This window comes from Ictalurus punctatus, chromosome 4, assembly GCF_001660625.3.
Source record: "Ictalurus punctatus breed USDA103 chromosome 4, Coco_2.0, whole genome shotgun sequence".
In the NCBI taxonomy this organism is placed as follows: domain Eukaryota; kingdom Metazoa; phylum Chordata; class Actinopteri; order Siluriformes; family Ictaluridae; genus Ictalurus; species Ictalurus punctatus.
Genome location: NC_071284.1, coordinates 4,467,001 through 4,485,465, shown reverse-complemented (window position 1 = coordinate 4,485,465; position 18,465 = coordinate 4,467,001). Strand labels below are relative to the sequence as shown.

The 18,465-nt window shown below is 40.1% G+C and overlaps 1 protein-coding gene across 1 annotated transcript in view; it reads left to right on the top strand.

The window, feature by feature from the left end:
• The first annotated feature begins 2,112 nt into the window (after window positions 1–2,112).
• hcn4 (hyperpolarization activated cyclic nucleotide-gated potassium channel 4) overlaps window positions 2,113–18,465 on the top strand; it is a 102,995-nt gene continuing 86,642 nt past the window's right edge. Inside the window, exon 1 of the mRNA XM_053678233.1 lies at window positions 2,113–2,732. Coding sequence (XP_053534208.1) covers window positions 2,113–2,732 — 620 coding nt within the window. The remainder of the gene's footprint in view (window positions 2,733–18,465) is intronic.

Below are 18,465 nucleotides of genomic sequence, written 5' to 3'. Positions count from 1 at the left end.
ACGCAAACTTTGATTGTATTACGAATAACGCAGCGGTCACGCTGAGTATTTTTGTTGTACGCTGCTGCGAATATGGTCGGGAACAGGATATGACATTATCCGTCTAGACTCTAGACGTTCGCTGCTTCACGCATAAGTTGTTTTTATAATCTTTCAAAGCTGTGTTGTAAAGTACAGGATAGCTCGGTACCTCTAAAATTAGCACCTCCATTTTTTAATTTCTTTCTTTTTATTACTAAAAAGGTCACGTTGTGCCATCGCAATAATCTATTGGTACCGCGTCCTCACGTGATACAATTACACAGGTCAGAGTTCACCAAATTTGAACTTGTATCATGCAGCGTAGTACAAAATTTCTACGCATGAGCTTGCGTATCCGGTCTACCGTTTTTGAATGCGTTTGAATGCCATGGAAGTCAATGGAGCGCTAAAGCCTAGTGTGATGTTCTAGATGTAGTACATCCTATAAATAAACACAATGTGACATCTATTTAAACATATCCAATTCCACTCAGTGAGACTCAAAGCTCCAACAGACAAATAACTATAGAGCAAATAGTTGAGCAAATGGTCATTTATAGTAGTTGATAGTGACCTCTACCACTACCAGCCCTACTATAAAGTCTATAGGGTCCCTATAAATGCCCCCGAAGGTCCTGGGAGCCCAGTTTTATAAAGTCTAGTGAAAATCTAGTTAATTTTAAGAGACATAGTCATTTATGCCAGGGGTCTCTAGCAGCCAGAGGCCCTTTTAACTGCCAGCAACAAGAACAACAACAACAAAACAAACAAACAGAAAAAGCCCTCAGTACAGCTTTTACCACCTACAGACCTCAGTAATAAGTATAACCCGAATAGCTTTTATAATGGTGATTTGTGATTTCCAGCATTGTAACAAATTTTTTAAAAAATTAGGTATCAACTTCCTGTCTGCGCTTTACAGATCCCAAATTGAGAAGCATTGATTTATCAAGTAAGCATGTTGTTAATTGAATACCTACCAAATGATGAATATGTGGTTAGTTTAATAATAATAATTATATATATATATATATTTATATATATATATATATATATATATATATATATATATATATATATATATATAGGTTCATGGTAATAAGGTCCAGAGGGTCAGTTGTCTTCGGTAGCTGATGTAAATGCATGGTAGTATAGCAAATCACTACTTAAGAGATGTAAGCACACTTTTTGATAAGGAAGTTGATCTATGCCAGTGATGTTGGCAGACAATTAACCCTGACAAAAAGCTCATTCTAAAGGTTTTAGCGCGGTCTGGCAATGCTAATCCGGCAGACATCGGGGACAAAGCTTTTAATCGATCAGCAACCCGGTTTAGACCTTACGGGTGTGGGCGGGGCTTGTTAGCCTCCATCGCTCCTATGGCAACCTGATAGATTAGCATCCCTCATGAATATTCATGAGCTCGGAGCGAGCCTCTCAGCGCGGCGGACGGTGGTGATGTCAGCGGCGGTCTTGGCTGCGCGAGCGCCTCGCCTTGCCTTGTTGATTATTGACAGCCGATAGGGGGATCTGGAGGCTTGATGCCTCACTAACGTCCATGACTTCCGCGCGTCTCCTCTCCATCCTTCCGGCGCGTGCATGGTGAGGTAGCCCCAAAGCTGCTTTATTTTTACTATTTTGTTTTTGTTTTTGTTTTGTTTGTTTTTGTTGTTGTTGTTGTTGTTGTTGTCTCCCCCCCCCTCCCCGATGACTTTTCTATGGTCTTAACGAAATAGAGAAGCACAGTGCCTTGCAACTGGAGTGGGCATGTCCCGACTGAACGGGAGCGCGCAGACCATTTGAGCTGACAGGTAACGTCCGAGATTATCTTCTTACATATGCATGCACAGGAGCTCACGTTATAGGTTAGGCACTGGGTAAAAAGCAATAGAGTTTAAATTAAATATATATATATTTATATATATATAGGCTATACATAGGTCATCTTGGGGAATTAGTAGCAAATTATAAACAATGTAAACCTGTTCTGTCATCGAGCTGATAGCCAGTGCCACTGTGCACAGGTCGCATCCTTCCATGCGCAAAAGGCTTTACAGTTTGCCACAGCACGTCGGCCGGAGCGCTTCGACCATGTGCGACGGGGAAGACGGAGACCGGGACGCGCGCCGGAGGAGCATCCGGATGAAGCCGCTGCCGTCTCCGGGCGCCGCTGAGAGCAGCAGGAACGCAGACGCGGCGTCTGTGGCATCGGCGGCTGCAGCGCTTGCAGACCCGGAAGCGGCCCGAGGTGCGAAAAGCAACTCAAACGGCGACTGCAGGAGGTTTCGAGACAGCTTGTCGTCGCTCGCCGGCCGCCACAGCCACGAATCGGACTCGGCTGAAGAGAAGCGTCTGATCACCGAGGCAGACCCAAGCCCTAACGAGGAGAGTCCGCCCGGGGCGAGAGGAGGAGGAGGTGGAGGTAGTGGCGCTGGTAGCACCGCTGGTGGAGGTGTGGAACCGGGAGCGCGCGGCACTCCCGAACGGTACCCGGGGTTTGCCAAGCTGGACGGCGGCATTGAACACGTTCTCCCCGACGATGAGAGGTACTACCAGGCGGGTTTCATGCACAGGCAGTTTGGTGCCATGCTGCAGCCCGGGGTTAACAAGTTCTCTCTGAGGATGTTCGGGAGCGAGAAGGCGGTGGAGCGCGAACAGGAGCGCGTAAAGTCGGCCGGATTTTGGATTATACACCCCTACAGTGATTTCAGGTAAAAAAAAAATAAATAAATAAAAAACACATAAAAGCAATTTAAATAAAAAGATCAAATATTGATAATATATAAAAAATCTGAATGAATGATTTTTTAAAATAGTTGCAATTTCTATATCAGTTATAAAAGTTTTAAAATACAAAGTCAAATGTGCACTCTAAAGGGTCCCTCAGTATGTCTCCTTGGAAGAAGGGTCTATGTAGAACCTTACAAATGAGGCTTTTCCTTTCAGAAAAGCTTTCCAGTAGTAACATTCATAAAGCTGAAAGCGTATAGGCTACTGAAACACTGTCACAGCTCTGTCAGATTCAAATGTAGACTACTGTACATGTACATTATTGTTCCTCCATTGTACAAACAGTGTAAATGTATTCTCAAATGATTCTCAATCATGGTCCTTTAGGACATGTCTCTTCATCATTATGGTCTTCTACGAACATTTTCTTCTACCTAAAAGTAAAACTACTGAGGTTAAAACCTCAGTTGAGTGCTTTTCCACCTGAGAGGGTATATAACAGGCCTATGTGCTAAGAGAGAGCGATTAACCCTTCGAAAGTAAGCAAACTTCAATTTACTTGACAAGCCTAGTTGTTCAGCGTAAAGATTACAGATCATTTACAGATAATGAGGATAATGCGTTTTTTTTTTCTTTCTCAACTATACAGTGATAAACGAGGCACCACGCTGTGTTTGAAAGTCAATTATGTTTTCCATTTGCTCAGTGTAGCGCTGGCAGAATATGTAACGTGTCCCAGTAGAAAACATTTCTAATTTGATCTGAAGGAATGTTTTATATATATATATATATATATATATATATATATATATATATATATATATATATATATATATATCCTAAACATGATATTGATAACAAACATATCTGTCAAGCGAAGTCTTTCCTAGACATTAGAGGTGACATTAGCAGTTAGGCTTTTACATCGCATCTGCTCACTCTCACTATTTAATAATGAAGTTGTGTCCTTGAGGATGACATTGACTCCATACGTTAGATATGGCAATCTCCAGATGCCTGGATGTAGGTGTGCTGGGGAAAAATCATTACTGTAGAAATGATCATATCTGGGCATGTGATTTATAGGAGAGTATCGTTATTGCATACAACTAGATAGGGTGAGCATTTACAGTACTGTATGTCTAATAACCTTGGTGTTCGTGCGAAATCTTTATAACCAAAGAATTCCAGCAGTTAAACGTTTCCAGATTATACTGTAGGTATGTAGATTTATATTTATTTTAGTGTCTTTTAAGAAGAAATCCGCTATATAAACAGCTTGTTTTTGCATAAGAAAACTTGGGAGCTGTTTCTATGTCTTATTGGCCTCGGGTTTCAGGACAGATTTTACCTGATTAGAATTAAATTGGGAATACCAAGCCAAGTGATCTTGGTTTGACTTTGAATCATTCTCGCATGCTCCCTAAATAACAAGTTACCGATGGCGTCTCTTAGACAGTTCACTTCTTCAATGTCCAGGATATATTATGGATTAGTCTCCTCCTTCCTCGTACATATTCCTCAGTAATTACCACCTCATATACCAAGGTCAAACTGTGGGAGCTAAAAAATGGCAGGAAAGGACAATGCAGCATCATCAAAAATGCATCCAGTACATGAGGAATTAAGGAGGACACCGGACCAGAGGGGGATGGTCATGATATTAGATGGGAGGGGTAAAATCTAAGATCTGTCAATAACTCAACAATGAAACTATTAGTGTTGAGCAATGCATTATATCATGAGATAGATAGATAGATAGATAGATAGATAGATAGATAGATAGATACTTTATTGATCCCCAAGGGGAAATTCAAAAATTCATGAGGTCTCATTGATGGCATAATAATCAACGACGTGGGGAAACTATTACACATACACACACATGCTTAAAGACACATAGGCAACTACTACATTCATGATTTCAAATTTTTAAATTAGACTGGACAATACGTGCTTAGTCTGTCTACTTTTAGATTCTCCTCCAAAGGCATTTTTTTCGAGGAAAGAGTATGATCGAGTAAATAATCCACCTTGTACACAATTGTATTTCATATGCGCCTTCTCAATCACTGCTGGTGACATGTAATCGATGTGTCTGAAAAATATCAGCCCAAATGGAGTTCAAATCTAAGGGGAGTGTCACTCTGTGTAATCCCCTGACACACACTGATAGGCCGCTGTAGATGAATCTACAGTCTGGGCTAGAAAGAAATCATGTATTTTTTATGACCATAGGTGGTGCTGTTGCTCATGGTTCCACAACAATCCAAAATAAGCCACTTTAAGGCGTTTGTTAAGAGCGAATAATGTGATGTGGGTGCTAAAAATGAATGCACTGCTGTCCTGATGATATCTTTGAAAGACAGTAAGGCTTACCCATGCTAGCATATTTATACCAGCTCCCCTTGCACTAAACAACGGGTTTCTGTAATCATTATATATACTGTATATATTTAATTTCAGTGTTCTCGTTATACATTATCAGTGCAAGTACAACTGTACAGCGCAGCAATTTTTCATTTCCTCCCTCTGTCATCTTGGTCATGTGACGTGCAACTCATTACTTTCACACACACACACACACACACACACACACACAAATCAGCTTTCATCTTTAAGATGCCTGTTTGGATTTGCAATTAGTGCGGATGCACATGAAAGTCAGCTCTGCTTTTACTTGGCTCTTACACTCATTGACTCAGTCATTAGAAAAGCTGCAATTAAAATCATCGCCTCTCACCCTGTCCGCATGTGCCGAATTATCTGCATCACTGTAATTTAGTCATTTAGTTGAGGCACGGGTCATGAAGCTGCAGAATCTGTGATCAGCGTAGCGAAGAGCGTTTTCTCAGACACAATGCTGCTCTAATGAGCTGCGCCGCATGAATAGTACACACTGGTACTTCATATGTGGTGGTAATAAGAGTAATTGGGTTTGTGGAACGTAGCTCGGGGAACATTTCGGATGATGTTGTTGATGCCAAATTTTCTGTCCTTTAATATGTCCATTTCCCAACATTCTTTTATGTAGAACTTAAGATGAAGACCGTATTGAAACAGGAATGAATATGACCCAGAAATGAATACATGAATACGTAGCCATGATTAATTTGATGATATTGATTAGAAGATTTCAATGCGCATATATCCATGGCCGTGTTTTTGTTGAGAAAACCCCAAAAGTTGCACACTGTTGGAGTAGGACTCTGCGGAACCGACATGCACGATAACTGACAGGTTTTACTGGAAAGTTAAATACCAGTGAGAGCAGGTGTCATGCTTTGAAGGCAGTTTATCTTGTTCCAAGTCACATTTTTTGCAGGTGCACTTATAAACATCCACTGAGAGAAATGACTGGAGGGATGCAGTAATATCTGGAAAAATGTATTTAAAAAAAAAATTGTAAATAAATTTTGAATTCTCTTTTATTCAGTAAAGTCTGATCTAAAAACGCAATATTGTCCAATTTCAAGCACTGTATAATATACAGATGGGAGCGGGGCATGTTCTGGTGTAAAAGAGGGATTACAAATGGCATCATAATCCAATCTATAGGCTTTATTTCCAGCACCCCTGCTAAATGCTGTTCATTTGTAGATCGGGTGAATGCAAGCGGAAAACAACTCCACCAGGGGTGTCATTACATTCGTAATGAAAAGATCTCAAAGGTATTCGGCTGCAGTGTTATAATCAGATTTCATTTCATTTCAACAAGGACCCCAGCCAAATGTTCGAACACATCCCGTATCTACCAACCCCGGGTGTTTGGGGTTGGGGTCGGATAAAACCACAGCGTGATCTGTACAGTTAAACTGATAAGATGGATGTGCTCATGCGTTTTTGTTGGGTTTTGGGAGTAGAAGCAGTGGTGGGATTCAGAATTTAATTTAAAACTCATTTAATTATTTAAGGTAAGATCAACCATCAACCAATATTGCCATAATAATAATAATAATAATAATAATAATAATAATAATAATAATAATAAAGTTAATAGTGGTAGGAAATAAAATAAAACCATCAGCTAACCATTAAAACCATTACCATTATTGGTCCTTAATGGTATCCATTAGACATAACATGCCGCCAATAAAAGGCAACAAATTACCAGTAGAGACCCACAAGGACCATTACAGTTTCCATTAAAACCAATACAAGTCCTATTATAACCATTAAAACCATTACAAATTTCATGAAGGTTTCTGTTGGGGTTTTTTTTTTCCCCGCAGGGAAATCACTGTCATGACTACAGAAGTACATTTTATATTAGCGTGAACCAATTTGTAAGAGATTGTCCATGATGCAGTACAGACACAGATGTTCAGTCGCATATGAGAAGAACAGGGATTTACTGATCGTTGTAAATGGTTGTTTCAAAGAGTTTTAGGAGCCTGAATCATTACCACAGCCATCTGTTTGCAAAGCATTTACATTCTCACTTCAGAATGATTTCATGCCAGGTTCAACTCCTCTAAGCTAGCATTCTGGTTAGCTGAGAAATTTAGCTTGTTAGCATCTTTGCTGGTAACAAGGGTTAGTAGCATAAGCTCCTAAGTATTAGTTTTAAATATATCACACAAATCAGAAAGTAATCATACAGTAAGGACTTTACAAAGCCTGTTTGTCTTGTTCACTCCCTCTAAGCTGGAAGTGAGGTTAGCAGAGACAGTTAGCTTGTTAGCGTCAATTCCTAGTACACGGAGAACTGTAGCTAAAAAGAGGATGTATGATGTGATGTGATTCTATAAAAGAAAATATATGACATTAGGTATATCCTCTGTCTACTGAGCATAATATTTCTTTACTGCTAGGGCCTAGCTAATCGAGAAGCAATTGACTCACAGTTACATGAAAAACCTGTTGTTCACTTAGCATAATATTCATTTAATTCTAGCTCCTAGCTACTCTAGAAGATATTGATTTACAGTCAGAGTGGTTAAACTTGTAGCTTGTGACTTAATTTGTGAGGGTATTTATTGAAATCTCTCTCTCTCTCTCTCTCTCTCTCTCTCTCTCTCTCTCTCTCCCCTGCTCTCTCTCTAAGAAATCAAATTTACGTGAGGTTAGGTTAACCCATCCTTCAGAGCAGTGATTCCCAGCCCTATCTATCTAGGTGTTTTCCTTTTACTAATACACTTCATTCACAGAATCATTTTATTAACATGTCCTCCCTAAACATGGGTGTGTTACAGCTCGAACAACCAGGAGTAGGTGCTTTCACGACTCCTTTTTCTGAGTCCAAATCAGAGCAAACTTTCATCATTTTCGGTTCATTTCTACTCGGTTTGGTCTCATTTCACACTGCATGTCATTAAAGGAACCGAGAACCAAAAAAAAAAAAAAACGAAACATTGGCCGAGGGGCGTGTAAGGCTGAAGACGTACTTGCACAGCTATTTCATTCACTGAAAAGAAGGTGATGGAAAAAGAGGTAAACAAACCTTTGCTAAATGCGTGCAGAAATCACAAAAATCACCTGAGAGAGGAAAACATAGATCTGGCATAGATAAATGATTAGATAATTATATACTAGTTTTGTGTCTCGCGTACAGCATGTATTACCGCTGGTGCACTTCCTGCAGTCCAATTAATTCCTCAAACGTGGGTTTGACATTAGAGCTTTTAGTAAAAGCATCATTCAGCATTCGTTTGTTTTTTTTTTTCCCCTACCAAGACATCATAAAGTCTGATCATAGAGATGGTTCGCCTGGCCTTCTTTGTCTGCCAATCAAGTCTGATGTTACTGGCTGAAGTAAATCTTCTTTACTCGCTTCATTCTCTCGCTCTCTCTTTCTCTCTCTCTCTCTCTCTCTCTCTCTCTCTCTCTCTCTCTCTCAGAAACTGCTCTCTTTTTATACCAGGCTTTTATTCATCTCGCATAACCAGACCGCTCCCAAAAGATACTTAGCTCTGCATTAAAAAAAAAGAAAAGAAACAGAAGCAAGGGAGCAGAAAGAAAAGTCGTTTCTTCCCAGGTTTATTTTTCTGCCCTGTTTTTTTTTTTTTTCTCAGCTCCAGCTGAATACATTAAAGCAAAGTAGAACAGATTTTGAATACAGAATGCAGTATTAGTTTGGTTTAAAAAAAATAATAAAATAAAAAATGTCTTCCACAGGACAAAGAGTGAGAAGGAGAGAGAACATTGATTGTTGTATTCGATCCACAGAGATGTTTTCTGGATATCTGTTTGGGGTATTACGATGTGCTGTGTAGAGATGAATACTTTATATAAAGCTGTGATTTCTTTATAGTGTAGAATTTTGTATCATACAAGAAAACGACGAATATTTTAGCATCAGACAGACTGCAGGGAATAAAGTCTGCAAGGATAAAAAAATTTTTTATAATAGTACATAAATAAAAAAAAAAGGAGGATGATTCCCTTAAAAGTGTTGGGCATTTGAATATTTTATCTGGAACTAAAAGTAGAAAGAGTTTAGAACATGATGCTCCTGGATCTCTTGGTAACATTCCTTCTATTAATATAGAAAAACTAGTCCAGTAGTTATTCTTACTGGTAAATGCTGCATTTGATCTTCACGATGTAAACTGAACAATTTAAAAAGGCAACACGATACATTAAGAGCCAGGGGCGTGTAAACATTTGAACAATATGATCAGTGTAAGTTGTTATTATTTTGTCTTCTGGGAAACATGTTAATTTCTTACGTAGCTTTGAAGGGCAGGACTAAATGAAAAAAAAATAAGATCTTTAAACTAAATAATAATAATTTACATCGATTATCCTGTTTAAAAGTTTACACCCCCCTGCCTCTTAATGTATCGTGTTGCCTTCTTGAGCATCAGTGAATGTGTGCACCTTTTGTAATAGTCGTGTACGAGTCCCTCAGTTGCCCTCAGTGTGAAAAAATGGATCTCAGCATCATACAGCCGCTGTTGGAAAGGGGTCAAATATGCAGAAGATGCTGGAAAAGCAAAGAATGTGCAGGACCTGGAGGATTTTTCTGAAGAACAGTGGGCAGTTTAACTGTTCAGGACACACAAGGGACTCATGAACAACTCTCACAAAACATAAAAACAGTCGTTGATCATCCAGGTAACGACACACAGGATTAATAATCAAGCGTGTGTAAACTTTTCAACTGGTTCATTTGTGTAAATTCAGTTATTATTGTGTTTTCTGGACTAAATTTAAATGTCTGTTATGTGAAATAGCTTCTTCAGGGCTATTTTTAAAAAAAAAAACAAAAAAAAACAAAATGGAATTCTTATTATTTATTTCTGTTTAATTGTTAACATTTTGCAGATTCTGCAAGGCGTATGTAAACTTATGACCATCAACTGTACAGTATTTAGCAGAAGAGGTGACATCAAACATGGATTAAGCTTCAGTGTAGCTAAGCTACATCTCCATGTAGTTTGTGGTATAGCTAACTAGCTTTAGGTGCTTGTAGTTTGTTGCTTGTGCATGTGCACTATACATTAATAGTTTGTTTAGTTCCAATAAGAAAAGGTAGTAGCCAAAAAAAAAAAGTATCACAAGGACCACATGATTGGTGTGAAAAATCGTTCGAGCCAATCATTTGTACTTGTCGCTTTACTCCAACATACCGTAGCTAATTTACATACAATACGGTTGAGAAAATCTCAACTCACATGTCGCTTAGCACGCCGTCGCTTGCCGCCGTCACTGAAATGGATGCTCTATGTCAGGCGAGTATTTGTTGTCGCTAGCTAGTGTGAATGCAGCATTTCGCGATCGGAAGTTTGTTTAGTTTTATTGTTTTCTTTAACCTCACTGTGCACTGTGGTAATCACTCGGAATGTGAGAGAGGGGATGTTGGCATATGGTGGCACTATATATAAAAATAGTGTACATTTTGATCTGATTACTTCATACTGATCTTCTGTATGAGTTACCCTCGACTTCAGACTTGTGCACTGCAGAGGTTCCTGTGTTCGCAATCTAACCCCCGTAATTATAATCAACAGATCATCATCAAGTCCTTCATGTGCAGAATCACATTGTGTTAGAGAGAAGACAAACACGTTCAGGAAGACGTGCTTGTCTGTGGCATGTAGTAGCATAAAGGACATTGATCTCTTTATGTGATTTTCTTCATATATGTCTTTAATGAGTGGCTTACTGTACGTCTCGCTCAGATACAGTGAGGGAAAAAAGTATTTGATCCCCTGCTGATTTTGTATGTTTGCCCACTGACAAAGAAATGATCAGTCTATAATTTTAATGGTAGATTTATTTGAACAGTGAGAGACAGAATAACAACAAAAAAATCCAGAAAAACGCATGTCAAAAATGTTATAAATTGATTTGCATTTTAATGAGGGAAATAAGTATTTGACCCCTCTGCAAAATATGACTTGGTACTTGGTGGCAAAACCCTTGTTGGCAATCACAGAGGTCAGACGTTTCTTGTAGTTGGCCACCAGGTTTGCACACATCTCAGGAGGGATTTTGTCCCACTCCTCTTTGCAGATCTTCTCCAAATCATTAAGGTTTCGAGGCTGACGTTTGGCAACTCGAACCTTCAGCTCCCTCCACAGATTTTCTATGGGATTTAGGTCTGGAGACTGGCTAGGCCACTCCAGGACCTTAATGTGCTTCTTCTTGAGCCACTCCTTTGTTGCCTTGGCCGTGTGTTTTGGTCATTGTCATGCTGGAATACCCATCCACGACCCATTTTCAATGCCCTGGCTCAGGGAAGGAGGTTCTCACCCAAAATTTGACGGTACATGGCCCCGTCCATTGTCCCTTTAATGCGGCGAAATTGTCCTGTCCCCTTAGCAGAAAAACACCCCCAAAGCATAATGTTTTCACCTCCATGTTTGACGGTGGGGATGGTGTTCTTGGGGTCATAGGCAGCATTCCTCCTCCTCCAAACACGGCGAGTTGAGTTGATGCCAAAGAGCTCCATTTTGGTCTCATCTGACCTCAACACTTTCACCCAGTTGTCCTCTGAATCATTCAGATGTTCATTGGCAAACTTCAGACGGGCATGTATATGTGCTTTCTTGAGCAGCGGACCTTGCGCGCGCTGCAGGATTTCAGTCCTTCACGGCGTAGTGTGTTACCATTTGTTTTCTTGGTGACTATGGTCCCAGCTGCCTTGAGATCATTGACAAGATCCTCCCGTGCAGTTCTGGGCTGATTCCTCACTGTTCTCATGATCGTTGCAACTCCACGAGGTGAGATCTTGCATGGAGCCCCAGGCCGAGGGAGATTGACAGTTCTTTTGTGTTTCTTCCATTTGCGAATAATCGCACCAACTGTTGTCACCTTCTCACCAAGCTGCTTGGCAATGGTCTTGTAGCCCATTCCAGACTTGTGTAGGGCTACAATCTTGTCCCTGACATCCTTGGAGAGCTCTTTGGTCTTGGCCATGGTGGAGAGTTTGGAATCTGATTGATTGATTGCTTCTGTGGACAGGTGTCTTTTATACAGGTAACAAGCTGAGATTAGGAGCACTTCCTTTAAGAGTGTGCTCCTAATCTCAGCTCGTTACCTGTTTAAAAGACACCTGGGAGCCAGAAATCTTTCTGATTGAGAGAGGGTCAAATACTTATTTCCCTCATTAAAATGCAAATCAATTTATAACATTTTTGACATGCGTTTTTCTGGATTTTCTTGTTGTTATTCTGTCTCTCACTGTTCAAATAAATCTACCATTAAAATTATAGACTGATCATTTCTTTGTCAGTGGGCAAACGTACAAAATCAGCAGGGGATCAAATACTTCTTTCCCTCACTGTAGCTCTCGGCTCTTGTAGTATTTTGATGCTGGGGTACTGTCCACACACACACACACACACACACACACACGCACACTTGACTGTAGATCAAATGGCAGCTTCTGATCCTCTCACCGGGTTTTGATTACAGTTGATTGTTGTCTGCATTACTCTATCGATTTGTTTGGGTCTGCCGGACCTGCTCTCATGCCGATGGCTGAAGTGTCTGAAAAATGAGATGCGAAAACAAAGAGGAGCAGAAACGCCTCGGTTTATATAGCTTATATTTGCATACTATAGATGACTGATGTTATTTAACATTTATAGGAATTATCTTGTAAAACGAATGCACTGTTTTCGCCATAGAAATTGTACATTTTTAGGAAATAAGATTCTTATTATGCGATCTATTATGTTTAGTGAACCCTTGTAGAACGATTTTCCACTTAGAGACAAATAAAATGGCCACATCTTGTTGAACGTGACCATTTGGGCTCATAAGGGGTTCGGGTTGGGGGTTGTTCATCCACAGTGACGTCACAGACACGACTAATTCATAATGAAATCCGTTGTCCATTATTTTAATTATCGATTATAATCGATTTTATCGATTAGCTGTTACATCCCTATTTTGAATAGTTATGAAGGGGTGTCCCATACTGTGCATGAGAAACACTTAAGGTTCTGTATTGAACCCTGTAACAGAGTGTATGTGTTCCTAGAGAAGACAATTCTCTATAATGAATATACGAATTAATACGAGGAACATTTTTGTAGTAATGTAATGTAGGAATTATTGGTAATGATGTATCATAATAACATCATAAACAGATATAAAGGGTTAAGAAAATATCATTATATGAAAATATGACTGTACATGCACTGCATATTATTAAATTATATATATATATATATATATATATATATATATATATATATATATATATATATATATATATATATATATATGCAGCCCTGAAGCACTTTTGTAGGACAATTCATTCTCTCTTTTTCACTGCTTCTTTTTTATATTGTAATCTTCTGAAGGGAGTGCAAAGGATTATGGAGCGTCCAGGATGGGCTGAAAGTGGGGTAATAAAAAAAAAAGAATAAAAAAAAAAAGGCTGCTGTGTCCATCCACCAATATCAGGGATGCACATCAGAGAAGATTATTACAACTCAATTTATTTAATGGAACAGAGATAGGGAGGTGATGGAGGGATGGAGGGAAAGGGAGTATATGATGGATGGATAGGGCAGTAGAGAGATAGAAATAATGCAGCATAAATGACCTAGGCACACTTATGTGGAAAGGAAAGAGAGGGGGAGAGAGAGAGAGAGAGAGAGCAGGACACACGTGAGGCACACTACACTGTGGAGCAAATTGATGTGTGTTTGCCACACAGATGCTGCAGTCGGGAACTCTCATGAGCTGGATGGAGGGTGTGTGGCGTCACACAGCATTGTTGTTGAAGTAATGGTTCAGGCAAAAAAATCTAATGGAAATAAAATGTTGTGAGTCAAGACATATTAGATGTCCAGTTTTTGATTATTTATCCTGGCACTGAAACTCTGTAGGCTTTATGATCAGAAAAATCTTATTGCATGCCCTTTATACGTCTTTCATACCATTTACTTCATTACTATACTATACTTCTATTATTTTGCCATATTTATACATTACTTGAGCATTAGTGGAAGTGAATACTTGTACTCTTAATTACATTTCCAAGAAAACTTAGAAAGAATACTTTCTACTCCGAGGGACAAAGTGGCTTAGGGGGCAGCATGTTTGCCTTGCACCTCTGCCCTGTGTGTGCGGAGCTTGTATGTTCTCGCCGTGCTGTGGGGGTTTCCTCCGGGTGCTCCGGTTTCCTCCCCCAGTCCATAGACATGCACGGTAGGCTGATTTGCGTGTCCGAAGTGTCCGTAGAGTATGAATGGGTGTGTGATTGTGCCCTGCGATGGATTGGCACCCCGTCCAGGGTGTACCCCGCCTAGTGCCCCATGCTCCCTGGGATAGGTTCCAGGTTCCAAAGAAGGGAACGCTGTTGCCTAGTTACGCACTCCGTCACCGTAAACAAACTCCTCATTACATTTCAGCTTTTCTTCATTCATTATTCCTTATATAATTTATATGCTAGATAATTGAATTTACCATTCCCTTGATTTATTTTTTCCAAATTTCATTTACACCTCTCTAAAATGTGTGCTCTAAAAAGCCGTCACAAAACTCCTCCTCCCTCACGCAAAGTGTTGTGGACAATATTAGCTGAAAAAAAGTGTCCACGGCTCCACACTTTGAAAATATACCGCAAATAGTAGACGACCTGGGTACCTTCGGGATACTCGTTTCAACATACGCACTAATTCTAATCGAAGATACCATTTAGGACGGATAGTAGACGAATTGGGACGCAGCACATACCTTTCGCCCTAATTGAATGGCTAGGGATGTGTTTTGGATTGCTTTCTTTCGCAAAGTGAGACTTATATACAAACTCAGGAGCTCTCGTAGGATACAACGTTTTCTTCTGAGCCGGATTTTCCCGGGTAAGACGTTTCTTCTATAAACACTCCTGCAGACGATTTACAACTCACATTTGCTCATATCCAGTTTGATCAATGAGGCCCGCTAATCATTAAGAAAAAAAAATATGAGAAAAACCGAAGGGATATAATGTGAAAACGTTGCTTTACTGTGAGTTCATGAAATGACTCAGGATGTTTTTATCCATAGTGTATTTCTCATAGCGTTGTCTGCCCTTCCCCCTTTTCACTGTCCTCTGTGATATCAATTTATAATCTGTCCAGGAGGGCAAAGTTGTGTCCTTTCTCCATTCCCAACTTGCCTTTCCTTTTTAACGCATTTCAGTATAGTGTGTGTGTGTGTGTGTGTGTGTGTGTGTGGTTGTGGGTGTGGGTGTTGGTTCAGGTTTGGCATTTGTGCTGATCCCTCCCCCCTTCCCTTCCAGACATGTTTGAGCGTTCCCGTGTGGACTGCTGGTAAATATTAGATATGTCTGTTTCATTTATAATGGGACGATAAATTAAATATAGAGAGGGAAACAGATGGGAAGAGAAATCCACCTTTTCCCCATTCAGGCTGCGTTCGTCAGGGTCCCTGGGTTTCAAGCTGATGTCAGGTTGTCAGAGTGACATTTCGCCAGCCCCGGAGCAGCGTGCTGGGAATCTGCCGCAGATCTCACTCCAGGTCATTTATACGTGACACTTCTGATGGAGACGGTGATATAGTTCTTTGTCGTTTGCGTATGTGCTGTGTGTGTGTGTGTGTGTGTGGGGGGGGGGGGTAATAAAGTTGTGTCACATCCAGTTTACACGCACTCGCACGTATTAACAGATACATGCACCTGTATAGATATAGCCATACATTGTCCAACACACTTCAGTTTTATATTACACTCTATTCCCATCGCTAATCAGTCAGGACCTCTTTATTTGTTCACAGTCTCACCACTGGTGCTTGATGGAGTGTTGTCTTATAAGGTAGCGCTTCGCTGTAAAAAAAAAAAAAACCCAACAAGAAACAAAAATCAGTTTGAGATGGGCTTTGAAGGCAGCATACATTCACACGTTTATGCACGTTTATGCGGTTATCCAATCAGCCAATCATGTGGCAGCAGCACCATGCATAAAATCATGCAGATACGTCAAACTTCCGAATGTGGAAAACAAAATGTGATCTCTGTGACTTTAATCATGGCGTGGTTGCTAGGTCCTGATAGGCTGATTTAAGTATTTCACAAACTGCTGATCTCCTTGGTTTTCACACACAGCAGTGTCTAGGGTTTACACAAAGTGGTGCGAAAAACAAAACAACATCCGGTGAGCTGAGGGTCTGCAGGGTGAAACGCCTTGTTGATGAGAGAGATCAGAGGAGAATGAGCAGACTGATCTGAGCTGACAGGGAGTCTATAGTAACTCAAATAAGCACTCTTTACAACCGTGGTGAGCAGAAAAGCATCTCAGAAGACTGGACACGTCAAACGTTGAGGCGGATGGGTTACAACAGCGGAAGACCGTATCGGGTGCCACTCCTGTCAGCCAAGAACAGGAATCTGAGGCCATAAGGGGCTTTCATGGGACAGTTTGGGCGAGACTGTGCCCATGATAGACTCATTTTCTGAGCGTGTTTTCTGATGTTTGGAAAACAGGTTTGATTTAACACAGTTAAAGAGAGCAGGCCTTGAATCACAGCACCATCTATCAGACAAGTAGCAGAGTTGGTTCAAAAATTGGTTCAAAAAAATTTTGGATGAAAAAATCCATTTCGCCTGCCAGATCGTTTATCCATGTCTAGTCTAATTAGCGTGATCCAGAAAAGTGTCAAGCAGATGGGATGACTCAGGAAGGTCTGGAGACTGAGAGGAACCCCAGCAGTAGAAGTGTATCAGGGGTTTTGATAAACCTCTGAAAATCCAGAAATAGTCTTTAAGTAAGATTTCTTTTCGCCATATCAGTCGGTTTGTGAAAGTTGCACCCTATAGGATTGTGGCTTATGTTGAACGTGTCTTAAACATATCTAGATCCTGATGTCAATCAGACACTATGACTTTCGACATTTCAGAATCGCCGTACCGCTCACAGTATATGACTTTTATCTCTGGCGATCAGTTGTTTGGTGGATGTTCGGCTGTGCAATCTTTCACGGAGAGACCTCTGACGGAACAGTGCCTGATCCAAAAATCACGCTTTCTGACAAAAATAAATGGGAGCTGTCTATCATGACTTTGTTAAGATGGAGCCTGAGCAGCTGTCTGTTATAGTAGTTTCTGCACAAATAAGAAAAAGAAAAAAAAGAGAACCAAGAAGAGATAACACAGGCCGATATGAGCGAAAATCGGTGGATTAGACATCAGAGGAAAAAAGAACGAATTTGATCCGATCCTGTAACGAATGGAAAATATCAGAACTGGATTTGGAAAAGATTATGTATATATATATATATATATATATATATATATATATATATATATATATATATATATATATATATATATATATATATTATCTGGAAATATATACATACAAAGAGAATGTCTTTTTTTATCATGCTTCCCCCAGTAGGTGGTTTTCGGGTTGTCTGTCCATGTGTCCATCTGGGATAGCATGGACTTTGTTAGCATGATATCTTGTTAGCATGATATCTCAAGAACGAGTAGTTAACCACATGTTTATATGGAATTATCATGGTATGATTTTGGATTTGATCCAGACAAGGTCACTGCAAGGTCAAATGTCTGAAATATTTTTTTCTTCAATAGCTTCCTTCCTGTTTGAAGTATATTTATACGGGTATTTGAGAGAGGCATCCAAACTAATAACACGAAGACCTGGCATTAATATTAATATGAAATTTTTATTGTAATGTTTTAACTGCTTCATTTAAAATTTTTTTTTTTTTTAAAAACCAACTTACTAGCTTTAAAAGAAAAAAAAAAAATCAGATAGGTGGCTGATACTCAAGGATTCAATATCGATAGCAGTATCTGGGAAAGAAAAACTGGTAGATTGTCTGTTCTGCAAAAGGGGTATAGTGGAAAGAAACATAGCTATTTTCATACTGTGCTTCATCAGCAATCAGGCTGTGTTTGTTTTTGTGTAAGGCATGCTAAATCCATCCATTCCCATACCGCTTATCCTACACAGGGTCGCCTGGAGCCCAGAGCGTATCCCAGGGAGTTCAGGGCACAAGGTGGGGAACACTCTGGATGGGGTGCCAATCATCACAAGGCACAATCACACACACATTTACACACTATGGACAATTTGGAAATACCAATCAGCCTACAAGGCATGTCTTTGGACTGCGGGAGGAAACCGGAGTACCCGGAGGAACTCGCCGAGGCACGGGGAGAGCATGCAAGAGCATGCCGGGATTCGAACCCGCAACCACGGAGTTGTGAGTCAAGCATGCGAACCACTAATATCGTGCAGTGTAGCTTCTTGGCGGTTTGGCATCATCTGCTTCAGCCATCTT